Here is a 15,045-nt window from a genome sequence, read left to right on the forward strand (position 1 = left end):
TAGGTCGGGTTGTGTGTTAAATGCGATACTACTTTTAGAGAGTTTAGCAAGGTGTCTGGAACAATCCGTACTCAGTGAATGCCTTCTTCTTTCCCAATGCTGTCTTCAGCTTTAGCCCTGCTAGTTTTAAGAACTAACTTCTCTATGCTTGACCACTGTTAGTAAATCTATGGAAATGCTGATTGGAACTTATATAGTATTTCTACAATATTTGACCACTTTTTTTATGCTCTCTTTTGGTTAACTCTTGACTCACAGTGGCTTGCTTAACTTTATGTCATAATCCTTAACAATCTGAGATAAAAAAAATTTGACATCTGCTGGTTTTTTTTTGGTGGACGCTGGTATCTAATTAATAAATATTGGCTTGGTTGTTGAGGCTAGTACTAAAGACAAACAAACAAAAAAAACAGGGAGTGAAGAGGGAACATATGAAGGAACATCCCTTGTAAATTTCAGTTAAGTATAAAGCAAAACAGAATCATCACTTTGGGGAGCATAGAATTACAACAAGCTCAGTATAATTTTGTCAAGGTTTATTTTCATTTGAAAGTCAGATTTACAAAGAGAAGGAGAGACAGAGAGGAAGATTCTACATCCACTGCTTCACTTCTTAAGCGGCCACAATGGCCACAGCTGAGCTGATCCAAAGCCAGGAGCCAGGAGCTTCTTCTGGTACTCCCACATAGATGCAGGGTCCCAAGGCTTTGGGCTGCTGCTGCTTTCCCAGGCCACAAGCAGGGGCTGCTGGGATATGAACCGGTGCCTATATGGGATCCCGGTGTGTGCAAGGCGAGGACTTTGACCATGAGGCCGCCGCACTGGGCCCAAGCTCAGTGTAATATAACTGCTTTTATTCCATTTCCGTCTCTCAGTCAACTTGTAAGGTAGTGATAAAATGAAGCAAGAAGGATTAGGATTCGAACTTCCCTGGTTCATGTTTGTTTTCTGCAGGGACAGTAAATGCCGCTGCCCCAGAGCAGCGTGATTCTTTGTAAACCTGTTGGCGTTGCTGGCCCTGGCATTCTGATGATTTCCATCCTAAGCATTCTCCACCCCCCCCCCCCCGTCCCTTAGCTCATCTCTAGTTCTGTCTTCTCCGGCAGATGGAAGTCCATCTGTGTTAACGCTGTGTCCTAAAACCTGCTTCTGGCACGTGGCAGAAGTTCGCTATGTTCACAGATTTGAAGAGAGACAGGCACAGGGCCATGTGCTCCGGCGGCTTCCAGGCTTTTGTGATGGGGAAACCCATCTGCCCTCAGTCGTTCTCTTGGTCCACTGGCCATAGAGTAAATGTTTTGCACTGAGCAGTTAGCTAAACCCCAGGGCAGGTGGCAGAGTGCATATTACAGATTTCTCCTGGAAAGCTGTTAAACCTTACCACCTGTGCCCTCCTCAGCACCAAGTAGATGAGCGAGAACGCCAAGAAACTGTACATTCCCCTGTTAGATTCTGAAAATTACATGGTTCACATGTCGTCCAGCAATATCCAGGATCTTCTAAAAATACTCTGGGAAGTAAGGTTTGTGTGTGTTTGTTTTGTTTTTGGATAAGGGAAACAACAAGAGGTATTTTCTAGAACTGACTTTTCCAAACCCCAAAGTGTGGGGGCAGTATTAACATTCCTTTCGTGTTCAGGACAAAGGAGAATTTTCCATGTTAGTGGTGAACAGTGAAAGAACACCCGCTCGTTTTCTGTTTTCCAAAAGCCAATGTCTTGGTTTGCATAGCGTTCTATTTTCCTTTCCTTATTTTTATTTGTCCAAGTATGTTAGAAATTTTGTTTCTGCTTTTCTCCTGTGAGTGTTTCGATCTCTTTTCTGAGTTTTGTTGTTTTTCTGATTTTCCCCGTGTGTTTTTCTTCGCTTCATTTAAGTCCCTGTCTTTCCCAGCCTGCCTCTGCTTGTACACTGTCCGCTCCCCTCATGATGTCTTTGGCATCTTCCAGTTCTTTCTGTCCTTTGCCGCCCTGCTATTCTGGACATAAAGTGGACAGGGACCTCATTTTCCAGAACTTTTGTGGTTACATACTTTGATCTCAGGACTCTAAAGGCCTTGTCTGTTGGCCTGTGTCTTTCCATAGGAGTTACTGAGATCTACCATTGATGCGTGTTAAAAAACAGAAACAGAGCCACACCTTTTTTTTTTTTTTTGGCACGTCTTGGTACTTTAATCCTCTGATTTCTTAACTCCTAAGGATGCTTTAGATGTTTGCGAAACAGGAACACTAAATTGTTTGTAATTAGTGATGGAGAAAGCCCTGAAACTAAATACTCATAGGTTTTTACCTAACAATTATATTTTGAGACTTTAAGTGTAGCCATAATAGCATCCAATTGATAGTCTTAAACATTCCAGAAATCATAAGAAAATAACCAAAATGTTAAGCGAAGCAACCGTTTTTGTTTTAAATAGGAGCAGAAGTGAACAGAGAATGACAGAAGGAAGAAATAGTTATGACAGTTAGGATGAATCTGTTTATTCTGGGTGTGGTCATTTGGCACAGGGGGTCAAGAAACCACTTGGGATGCATATATTTCATCTTGGCATACCTGGATTCAAGTCAAAACTTTACTATCTCATCTTTCTTTAAGTTAGCTACACTCTCAGAGGCATCAGGTAGCAGGTCCCGTTCCTGGATCCTGCCACTGCTTTGAGAGAACCCGACTGGTTTTCAGGCTGCTGACTTCAGCCTGGCCCAGTCCCCAAATGTTTGTGGGCATTTGCCATTAGCAGATGGAGAATCTCTGTCTGCCTTTCAAATACTTTTTCAAAAATTCAGTAACACTTTAAAAAAAGATACTGAGTTACAAGAGAGGATTTTTTTTGGTTGTTTCTAAGGCTAATTTATTTAAACCCGGAGTTACACACAAACAAAAGGGAGAGAGCAAAAGAGAGAGAAAGAGCTTCCTGTCAGCAGGTTCACTCCCCCACATGAACGCAGTGATCGGAGCTGGACTAGGTCAAAGTCAGCATACACACATCTGGATGTCCCACGTTGGGTCCACGCTCTGGGACCATCTGCTGCTGCTTTCCCAGGTGCCTTAGCAGGGAGCTGTTTTGGAAATGGAGTAGATGGACTTCCAACTGGGGCTTATAGAGGATGCCACCCTTGCAGGCGGAGGCATAACTTGCTATACCACAACTCCAGCCCCAATTTGTTCTTTCTAATAAAAAGTATCCCGGCTGCTCCACTTCCCATACACCTCCATACTTATGGCCTGGGAGAGCAGTGAAGGATGGCCCAACATCTTGGGGGCTCTGTACCATCGAAGGAGACCCAGAAGAAGCTCCTGGCTCCTAACTTCAGATCAGCATTGCGGCCACCTGGGGAGTGAACCAACAGAGAAGATCTTTGTCTCTCCTCGGAAGAAGTTCCTGGATCTTGGCTTCAGATCGGCATAGCATTGGCCGTTGCGCTCACTTAGGGAGTGAATCATCAGACAGAAGATCTTCCTCTCTGTCTCTCTTCCTCTCTGTATATCTGACTTTCCAATAAATAAATAAATACACAAAAATCAATCATTACTTTGAAATAATCACTTAGAAAATATGTTTTCTAAAAGAATCTAATTCAGCAAACATAAATTTGTGACAATAGACCTAAAGAATTATCAGAAGCTTTATGTATATTAAGGAAAACTGCCACCCATTATAAAGATAGATGGGTGTACCATTTCTAAAATTTTTTTAAATTTTTTTAAAGATTTACTTATTTATTTGCAAAGCAGAGTTACAAAGAGGAGACACAGATTCTGCCATCTACGAGTTGGCTTCCCAAGTGGTTCCAATGACCAAGGCTAGGTCAGATTAAAGTCCAGAGCCAGGAGTTTCATCCAGGTCTCCCACATGGGTGCAGGGACTCACACACTTGTGCCATCCACTGCTGCTTTCCCAGGCTATCAGCAGGGAGCTGGACCAGAAGTGGAGCAGCCAGGATATCAGCCGATGCTCACAGGGGACCCTGGTGTCACAAACCACAGCCTTACCAGCTAGGCCACCTTGCCAGCCTCTGAAGATTTTAAAGATAATGTGCATTTTAAATTATTTCTCTGGAAGGCAGAGTTACAAAGAGAGGGAGAGACAAAAACAAAAAAAAAAAAAAGAGAGAGAGAGAGAGATCTTCCCAATGCCTAGTTCAGTCCCCAAATGGAGATGGGCCTGGGTTGGGCCAGGCCAGAGCAAGGAGACTTGGACTCCGTGTGAGTCTTCCATGGGGTGGCAGGGGCTCCAATACCTGAGCCATCTCCCACGGTTTTTCCAGGTGCATTAGCAGGGAGCCGAGTTGGAAATGGAAACACCAGGACTCAAGCCAGTAGCTGCTGCACCACAACGCTGGCACAGATACTTGATTTTTTTCATGAAAAAATAATTTACTTCAAATATTCTACAGACCCAAAATAATCCAAATAGAAACACAAGTACAGTGAAGACACATGTGAGTAGAAATAGCCTAGCAATTTTAAATAATAGGAATAGGAGAGCATAACTTCCTACTGTACAGCTTTGTTTATAAAGATGAAATAGAAGACTTATTCATGAAAAAAGATACTTGAACCATATAGTTAGATAAGAAAAGCAAGTTATAAAATGTATGTTTTCATTATGATCCCTTAAAAACTGCGGATCCACAATACACATTCATGCATTTGTAGACAAGTGGAAAGAGTGTATGTAGGAGGTAATATGTCTATGTATTTTATAGTAGTTATGAATGAACTATAAAGTTACGGGTAATTTTTGTTTATTTTTTCTATTTGCCTCTCAGGAGTCTATATTGGCAAAAGAAAAAATACAAAAGCAAGAAATATACAATAGGCTATGAATATTATAAAAATAAAGTAACATTTCTGTAATCCTTGAACCTACAAGTAGTTTCAGCTCTTTGAACAGCTCAGCGTATACTGGAGGAAGGACATTCTTAGAAATTACATATCCAAACCAACAAAGTTAAGATGCAATAATTTATATGTAAATAATAATGTATATGAAAACACTTGAAAAGGATTTATAGTGTAATATAGAAAGTGTATTATAAAAAAAAATGCACTGTTATGGAGCGAATTTTGCACTCCTCCCCTCAAACTTTCTATCTTAAAGCTCCAACTTCCAGCATAATGGTATTTAGAAAATGGCGCCTCTGGGAGGTAACTTAGATTTAAATGAGACCGTGAGAATGGGACTGCGTTCCCACTTGACAGGAAGCAGCCAAGGCCAGTTCTTGCTCGCTGTCTGTGGCCACCACTCTCTCTCCCTCCTTTGGTCGGCCCACACGCTGTGCAAAGGCCACCTACGGGCCCCTTGAGAAGGCAACCCCAAAGAGATCTTCACCAGGCACTAATTCTCCTGGCATCTCCAGCCTGGGCTTGTGTCTTCAGAACTTTGAAAAAGTAGATTCCTGCCATGTAAGCCATGGTATTGTGTTGTGGAAGTCTGAACTAAGCAAGACACAGAGTACAAAGGAAGTGAAAAGATAAATATTTAGACTCTTCTTTGTGCATTACAAAGCCCTTTTGAAGGCATGATGTTTGATCTAATCATGTATTGTAAAGTAGGGAGCACCTGACCTTCATACCATCTTTACATTGGAGGAAACAGAGTCCCGAGAAGTAATATGACTTCCTTATAGTTAGTAGCTGAATTATAACTCAAACTTGGGTTTCCTCAGAAAGTGTTACTGGGGCCCGGCGTGGTGGAGCAAGCGGTTAAGGTCCTCGCCTTGCACACCCAGGATCCCATATGGGCGCCGGTTCTATTCCCGGCAGCCCCGCTTCCCTTCCAGCTCCCTGCCTGTGGCCCTGGAGAGCAGTCGAGGACGGCCCAAGGCTTTGGGACCCTGCACCCGCGTGGGAGACCCGGAAGAGGCTCCTGGCTTCGGATCGGCATAGCATTGGCCCGTTGCGCTCACTTGGGGAGTGAATCATCGGACAGAAGATCTTCCTCTCTGTCTCTCCTCTCTGTATATCTGCCTTTCCATTGAAAAATAATAATAATAAAAATAAAAGAAAGTGTTACTGAAATCCAAAAACAGAAAGAGCCCAGGGCAATCAGAAAAGACTTTTTGCAGAAGATGAGACTGAACTGCTGACCAGCAGCAATGGGAAAGAGGTGGCAGGTCCTTCTGGAGAAGCCAGGAGGACCAAGGATGCTGTAGCACACAGCAGGATGTGGCCCTTTCAAAGGCTCAGCCACGGGCTGCACTTGCAAATTGTTTTGTCTTGCTAAAATTTTCCTTTAAAAAGAAAGCAAGAAATAAAAGGCTAGTGTTGCTTTTCAAACACAAGTCTCTTTTCAAGCCGCCGCGCGCGCGCGCGCGCACACACACACACACACACACAGACTTAAGCACATACTTGGGTTTGTGGTCCATAGACTGACAGAATGAAAACTTAAATAATAAGGAGGAGCCATTTAGTTGTGTTTCTTAAGAATTCTAACTTAACAGACAACTGGAAGCATTTAACACCATGCACTAACAGAGTACACAGAGTATATATATGGCAGAGTTTTACAGAGACACACAAGGTCTTTCAGCCCACATAAGGCAAGCCCTGTAAGGATAATACTTGCATACCCCACCTCCAAGACTGCGTGCGCACAGGGCAGACATCAACCTGGGCTCAGGCTAACTGACCCATTTGGGAAGGACAAGTCTTGGGTTTTTAGAGTTAGAGTTAGTAGTGGTGGAAATACTTTAAGCGTTTTGGGTACCAGCCTTTTCACTGGTATATAGAGTTTGAAAGGTGAGTTACATACTGATTTGGGAAAGCAAGAATTTACAGATATAATTATGAAATAATTTGGAAGTTTTTTTTGCATCAAAACAAACTTATCTTTAAGTCCACTTTTCCGTGAACTTTCTGAAATATTTGTCTGTATTGTGTGTATTGGTATGATCAAGAGGAAATATAAACAAGATCAGAACACGAGGGAGAGATTTTAGGAGTTACTAATTCCTCAGAAGCATTTATTTGTTTAGCTGATTTATTATTTTATTGTTATATTTTATGTAATGTTATATTTATCATGTTAATAATCATACAATTTTATTTATATATATATTTATTGGAGGCCTTCTTGCCAAGTATTACTAAGCAGGACTGTTACAAAGACAAATACAGGGCTCAGTGTGGTAGCCTAGTGACTAAATCCTTACCTTGCATCTCCCGGCATCCCCATATGGGTGCCAGCTCCTGTCCCAACTGCTCCGCTTCCCATCCAGCTCCCTGCTTGTGCCTGGGAAAGCACCAGAAGATGGCCCAAAGCCTTGGGACCCTGCACCCATTTGGGAGATCTGGAAGATGCTCCTGGCTCCTAGCTTCAGATAGGTTCAACTCCAGCCATTGTGTCCACTTGGGGAGTGAACCAACAGATGGAAGATCTTTCTCTCTGTATCTGCTTTTCTCTGTATATCTTCTTATCCCTAAAAAAATTAAATCTTTAAAAAGACCAGTTCAGCATGACCATCACCCTCCATGTGGTCTGGAGTAACAAGTGGCTGACAGAGAAAGAAGTAAAATAAAAAGATGGACCCGGCCTGATAGCGTAGCGGTTGAAGTCCTTGTCTTGGACGCACCGGGATCCCATATGGGCACCAATTCTAATCCCAGCAGCCCCACTTCCCATCCAGCTCCCTGCTTGTGGCCTGAGAAAGCAGTTGAGGATGGCCCAAAGCCTTGGGACCCTGCACCCCTGTGGGATACCCAGAGGAGTTTCCAGGCTCCTGGCTTCAGATTGGGGCAGCTCTGGCTGTTGTGGTCACTTGGGGAGTGAACCATCGGACAGAAGATCTTCCTCTCTGTCTCTCCTCTTCTCTGTATATCTGTCTTTCCAATAAAAATAAATAAATCTTTTAAAAAAATAAAGTAAAATAAAATAAAATGATGGTTAGAATTCTCCGGGAGACCAGAGAGGACCTACACAGTGCTGAGCTGAGACAATCCAGGCGGGTGTGTTGGTGAGGACATCTCAGCTCCAGAGAGAATGACAGGTGTGTCCTCTGTAAACTGCATGGGGACAGGAGAGTGAAGGAAAACAGTCTGTTCTTTGCAAGAAACCACAAACAATTTGGGATGGCAGGAGCAAAAGATGTGGGGAGGAAGGCGATGTAGGAATTTGGAAAGAAGAACAACAGCCAGGTCACAGGGAACTTTGAGTTTCCTTGCATAGACAGTGGGGAGCCACCAAAGGATTGAGAACCAGAGGGTTTTTGTGGCTAGATCTGCAGTTTTTGAAAAATCCAGATGGCAGAGAAGACCTGGATGCTATTATCAACCTCCAGGCAATCCTTAGTAACATGATACCTGAGAGTCTGCCAGACCTCATCTTTACAGGGACAGGTGGGAAACCCTTGGGTGTGTCCCCCTTGGACCTCCAGCTGAATGGGGCAGGAGGAGGGGTCTAGAAACCCCACTCATGGAAAAACAAGAAAGAATTGGGACTGAGAATATAGAGATCAGGGATTGAAGGGAATAAAGGATCAAATTTTTATGGTGACAATTAATGCTTTAAAAAAAGGCGGGGGGAAGATACTTTTTTTGCAAACATGCTCCCATGCTGCTCAAAGCCCAGCCCAGGAGCCCTGTGCGTAATCATTCTTGTCCATTTGAGCCTGCCTTGTATTTTAAAATTTGTACCACCTAATAAGCACTAACCAGTCTGAGTTCTTATCTTCCTTGCTGGACTTAGCCCTGTACTGACTTTCGATTTTTTTCCCAAAATTAAATCCATCTTTACAAGAATAAGTGTTTTTTACCTTTGAATACACTCAAAAAAGTATTTAGTCGACAGTCTACCAGCTACAAGTTCCTCAGCCCTCAGTCTCCGAGCTTGCCTGTTACACAGGGGAACTCATCTCTTCCACTGCCCATCTCATACAGTTACTGTAAAGGTGTTATCCCAGCCACCCTGGGAAGGCTGTGTGTAGAGTGCCATGTTGGAGAATGCTCTGCCTTCTGGCATACGCCTTGCAGGCACTGCAGAAGGAGCGTTCGCCACATTGTGGTGTCTGTCAGTGTATTCTAACAGACTGTCCACTTCAGGAGGGCACGACCTGGAGCACACTTGGCCTTGAATCAGCAGTGTCTAGCATCAGTGCTGCACATGAAAAGCCCTCAGATGTCTGTGACATGAATAGCTGAGGACTTCTCTTCTGGAGTTGCCAATTGTCCTGTCCTCAAGCCATGCCTGTGAAATGGTCGACGCATGTAGCGCTGTTCAGCTTGACTCATGGATGCGGAGAACCATTAGGTATGTGGAGAGCTGGTCGTGAGGAACCAGGTGTTCTCCATCTCTGAGGGCGAAGGACGGATAGCTAACACCATCCATCAGTCTGCAAAAGTAAAGGTTCAACTTTAATGCCGTGGATTTTGCTTTGGCTACATGTAAAAATAGCTAAAGAACTTTCTATTATCACTGCTGCTGATGAGACCTCCTCTCAGTGCAATTAGATCTATGCCCCTGCAGGTGAAAGCCTGCCCCTGAAAAACCACCAAACATGATCCCTGGTGTACCCCCTCCCCCGATTGGGTGCAAGGTCTCTGGAGTTATGCTTGGGGAAACATTGAAGAAAAGGAAAAGAAAAAGAAAGAAGCGTGCTCCCACTATAGCCTTTGAGAACTCAAGGTTTCCCAGCACGGACAGGGCTGCAGTGGGAAGGCAGGCGCAGGTATGTGCAGGCGCTGAGAGGTCAGGAAGAGGTAGACGAGGGCTGAGCCGTTGACTCTCCGCAGAATCTGCTAGATGTCTGGGGGAGTTTCTCATCAAAATAAAAGACAGCCTCTGCCCACAGGAGGAGGTCAAGTGTTAGCAAAGCAGGTAGTACCAGTCGGCAGGCCTGGCCAATGCAGAGCAGGCGAAGGCTGCTTTCCCAGCACAAATCACCAGGCTCGGCCCTGGGAGCACGGCTGTGAATAAGGTTCCAGCTGTCTTGAACAACCGACAGTCTGTTCCCAATAAATACACATGTAATTAACAAAGGGGTCAAAGGTAAGGAGAAGTGAAGTGAGCTTGGGGAACTGGGAAACATCCAGAAGGGAGGGGGGTGGGGTGGGGGGGCAAGAGTTGGATCTAAGAGTCATACTGTGGTGTTGATATTCATCAATCACAGGAATGCCATGAAGCGCACAACATGAAAGATTATTTTAGAACTTCTGGAAGAATTTGAAAAATTTAAAAATGTATACAGTCAGGACACTAGTCTTCTAAATGAGTGAGCATAAATGAATGTTTCTTTCAAGGAAGAAAAGAGTGATTTGGAATTGGCAGATGGTGACCTGTTCACCTTGTGAAGGCCTTTGTTTAGTTACTTATTTATGTGTTTGAAAGACACAGACAGACAGAGCTCCCATGCACTAGTTCACTTGCCAGATGCCGTCGTGAGCCAGGGCTGGGGCAGCCCAAAGCCAGGATCCCAGAACTCGGCCGAGGTCCCCCGTGTGGGAACCCCGGGCTTGCGCCGTCAGCGGTGTCCTCCCAGGGTGGGTATTAGCAGGAAGCTGGGATTAGAAGTAGAGCTGGGACCTGGCCCCAGACACTCCGACATGAGCCGCAACATCTCAGCCCCTGCTCAGGCCCTTCACAGCATCCTAGGCAGGAACGAGTTAGGAATATCGGAATACTGAGCTGTGTACTGTGTGCCCAAGAATCATGTTTCACATATTCCATTGATGCTAATTGCTATCATAATTTATTTCACAGTTATGTGTGAACTTTAAAAACTCAGTGTCAAACTAGTCACATTAGTCCAGGTCCTTTTCAATGCATCAGTGTGCTTTGGTTTATCATTTTCTTATAATCTCATACTTTAAAGAAGAAAAATGTACTATCAGTCACACCACCAACGAATAGCAAGCCTCCATATTTCCACGGACACACTGAACTCACTAAATGAGAATTTTTCTCAATCAGAACTAAATGATTTGTCTTTGCCTTCAAGTGAATAAGTTCTAAAATGTTAGATGTAGAGGATTTGTGTAATTAATTTAAAAACAAACCCCTACCTCTGTTGGACTGGCTCCATGCACTGTCTCCATGGCTGGCTCCATGCACTGGCTCCATGGACTGACTCCATGGCTGTCTCCATGGCCGGCCATAGCACACTTGTTATTGAGACACAGAAGATGTGAAGTGAGCAGACCTTCCTGTACTGAAATGACGTCTGCAGTCGGAGTCCACGTGTGTGTCCTCCCGGGAGACCGCAGAGTGCAGGCATGCTTGCAGGCCGTGCAGGCTATGACTTAGGGAGACCCACCGGTCGGGGGCTGATTATGCTGAAAATCCTAATAACTGTTTTGCTTTGCTTTTTAAAATGAAGTGACCAAGGCATGTTGAAAGATAAATGGGTGAAGCACTTTGATTACGCTTTTATATCTATTAAAGATTAAATAGCACTGCCCAAGTCACCAGCCATGCTAAGTACTGTGATATTAAAGCCGAAGGAGTGTGTAAGCTGATAGCCCTTCATTCCTCTGGGTTTAGCTTTGCTATTAATCAAAATGTTGGACTTGCTTAGTGCGGCGGCGTAGGAAACAAACAGTTGGAAAAGACAGCCCCTTTAATTTACAGCCTTCTGTTTTTCTCAGATTTGTAAGAAAATCTGTTCCTTCTTGTGCACTCTGTGCTGTGGTCCACGTGCCCAGCCTTGCACTCCTCCTGTCAGAGCCGACTAAACCCCAGTAAGGACCAGGTTCTCACACAGCGAAAAATGAAGGTGCCTACTTGGGTTCTTTTCATTGGCAAAGTCCGGGAAAAGCATTTTTGAAACATGGATCATTTCTACCAGAAAGGGATATTATAAAGAAAAAGAGAGAGAGAGAGAGAGAGAGAGAGAGGAGGAAATCAGTATTGTTAGGCAGAGAATGGGGTCATTTTTAAAGTAGTAGAATATGCTTAACTAAGATGGTGGGTTCTTTTAAATATCAGTCTGGGAGTGTTGAATGAAAGCGTTGTAAGAGGCACATGAACCCAGCCATCTCCTGGTGCTGGCTTGGACATCCACACGACCAGCAAGCCCTGGGAGAGCTGCTAACCTCTTACTCAAGTACTCCCCCTTCTGTGTGGCAAAGGAACTTTAAGCAGACACTCTTCACAATTTGTTCACAAATTGTTTCCTGCAGTAAGTTACTGAGAGTTTTTGCCACCTGCACTTTGTGGAAAACGCAGTATGGGCTGTGCTCTGCTGACCTCGATAACTGAAACAAAAGGTTTGGCGCAGGTGCCTGATGCAAGGTTCTTGGAACTCCCACATTCCTGGGGCTTGAGGCCGAGCTCCATTTCCAATCCAGTTTCCTGCTAACGTGCACCCTGGGAAGCAGCAGATCATAGCTGAAGTTCTTGGGCCCCTGAAGTTCATGGGACATCTAAATGAAGTGCTGAATTCCTGACTTGGGTCTGGCCAAGCCACAGCTGTCACAGGCATTTAAAGGTCTCTTTCTGTCTTTCAAGCAAAATGGGAAAAAAAAAAATTTTTTTTAATATTATGTCTTCATTTATTACTGAAGAACTATGCTTTTTGGTACAGTCTCACAGGAAAACAGGTTGCAGATGTTACGTACAATTTCAGGGGTCACAAATCATTGAGGGGTTATCAACTTTGTAAGCACTATTGTTCAAGAGAAACTGTTTTTAATTGGCTGACTTTCGATAACCTTCCCAGGAATGAGCATGTCCCTGATTGGCCAACCTTTCAAAGGCGTGAGGCTGCCCTTGATGAGCTGGCCTTCAGAGGGATGTTCCTTGAAGCAAACCATCGCTGATAATCTAGAGGTAGAGCGTCATCAGTAACTGGTGAAGCCAAGTTGAGTTGTGCTCCCAGCTGGTTCTAGTGGTTACTCATTACCACAGCTACAGAACAATCAACCTTCTAGAAATCAAACGTTGTTTCACTCTCAAAAGATGAAGCACTGGAGGTCATGGAGAGCACAGGGAGATGAAACTCGGAGACTTCAGCTCACTGCTCGGTAGTTGGATTGTGCACTTTTTCAATAAGAGTGTTTTTTGAAGCAACAGGAGTATAAAAAGTCCGCATCTCACACGCATGACTTGGCAGGTTTACGTATTGAGATCAGTTATAAAACAATATAATCATTACGAATAAAGTATGGAAATGGAAATGTAACTTATCTAGTTTAATAGATAAGTTTAGATCCTAGGTTATTTCCATAATACCACTCACACTCATTGGATTTCAGTAAGCTTTCCCACATGGAGTCCAAGGGGGTGGGGGTGATGCCTACGCTAGGTCTCTGCCGATAGGGGCAGCCGCTATGGAGACCTCAGTAATGGGAGAATTCCTAATAGCGTAACCCGGTATTGGCCTCCCAAAATCTATGGAAGAGTCGGAAGATCTGAGTGTATCCATAGGAATTTGCCACACAAGCACATGTCACTTGTTTGTGTTCCTGCAGGGGGAAAAAGAGTGGGGGGATGCCTTCTGCCTAGTTTCCACATCTTTGCTCATTTGGGGAAAGGAGTTAATGTCGTATTTGAGTTTCATCTGAAAATTACAATGGTCATTAACAAAAGGGTTACACGGTCAGAAAGCCTTAATCATACCATTCTATCTGGTTTGCACCAAAAAAGTGAACTTTTCTCCTTCAAATTCATTCAAACTGCCCTGAGGTCTGGACTTTTGACTTCCCTGTCTATTCCTGACACCTCCTACTAGGGCAGTGCTAATCACTTAGCTATTCCTCTGCTGCTAAGGATAGCCAGCTTATGACCACTTAGGACTCAAGCACATGTTGATACCTTAAGACCAGTGAGCGTTTGATAAAGTTGGAAAGCTGGCTGGATTGGTTGTAATCAACAGGAAGAAGAGGACATTAATCCATGGGATCGTGCCAAACGCTTAGTTTGCTTTTAATGAAAGAAAGTTTAGTAGTCCAACAACTTCCCTCCCTCAGCCCCACCAAAAAGGACTCATGCCATGTATTCCTTATTCTTGACCCATATACATTTTAAAAACAAAAATGTCAGACACTTGTGTGTTGTGTGTGTGTGCCCAGCAACCTGGCTCACTGGGTGAGTGCTCTCCAGGTGTAGTTTGAGCAATTCTTCTGTGAAGAATGATCGTAAGCCTCTGTTCAGGGCATCAAGGAAGATGGAGACAGAGAAACACGAGCCACCAGGGCAAACTGCAGACCTGTTTTGGGAATGTGTGAGAAGTTGTTTTCGATGTGGTGCATTCATCCATGATCCATAAACCCGTCTTGGTGTTCCGTATACTTACAGTGACAGTGGAGTAGAAAATTCCCACTTCAGAGTCTTACGCCAAACTCACTGACCCTCTCTCTCCCTGTTTAGGATGTCACATGTGCTTCAATTTGAGGATAAAAGCAGAAAAGTGAAAGACGCGAGCATGCAGGACGCGGACACATTCGAAATCTATGATCCTCGGAACCCAGTAAACAAAAGAAGAAGGGAAGAAAGCAAAAAGCTGATGAGAGAGAAGAAGGAAAGAAGATAAAATGAGAGCAGTGATAGCCAGGACATGCCATTGTAGCCTTGTAGCACCCGTTGTTCCCAACAGCATCACTTGGGGATGTGAAAAGAATTTGAACCTGTTGTCTGGTTTTGAAAAGCAATTACCTGGTTTTATAAATTGTACAATGCTGCAAACTCATGCTTTTGGTTACTGGTATATGCCTTTGTTTTTTTTTTTTTTTTTCTAATTGACCTTCTATATTGCTAAAATAGAAATAAAGTCACTTTCCTTCGTTTGCATGGTAACCGTCTACACATCACACAAGCCTCTCTGGGTCCTGTACCCCAAGGCATGTGCAGAGCTCCTTTCAGATGTGTTTGTAAGTTCTCACAGAAAGAGTGTTTCAGGGAAATCTCCCTGGCACTCACTTTGGAATATAACACAAAATTATAAAATAAAAAATGTCATTTTAAATTATATAAATAGAATGCTTTTGTTTTGTAGAAAAGTATTTTTAAATAGCCTACTGCCTTACCTCCTCAGGAACCCTAAGTGTGTGATGGTATCTCCATGAAGGCCGGTGCGTGGGTTTTATGGACCGGACAGGACAGGACTGGATC

General features: G+C 43.8%; 1 protein-coding gene across 2 annotated transcripts in view; it reads left to right on the forward strand.

The window, feature by feature from the left end:
* Window positions 1-14,716, forward strand: part of CWC27 (CWC27 spliceosome associated cyclophilin) — a 202,829-nt gene extending 188,113 nt beyond the window's left edge. For both annotated transcript variants that reach the window (XM_040977600.1, XM_040977599.1), the window contains exon 14: window positions 14,305-14,716. In XM_040977600.1, coding sequence (XP_040833534.1) covers window positions 14,305-14,467 — 163 coding nt within the window. In that variant the 3' untranslated portion in view covers window positions 14,468-14,716. The remainder of the gene's footprint in view (window positions 1-14,304) is intronic.
* The last annotated feature ends 329 nt before the right edge of the window (window positions 14,717-15,045 follow it).

This window comes from Ochotona curzoniae, unplaced genomic scaffold (assembly GCF_017591425.1).
Source record: "Ochotona curzoniae isolate NIBS_2020 unplaced genomic scaffold, NIBS_Ocur_1.0 contig_2754, whole genome shotgun sequence".
NCBI classification, from domain to species: domain Eukaryota; kingdom Metazoa; phylum Chordata; class Mammalia; order Lagomorpha; family Ochotonidae; genus Ochotona; species Ochotona curzoniae.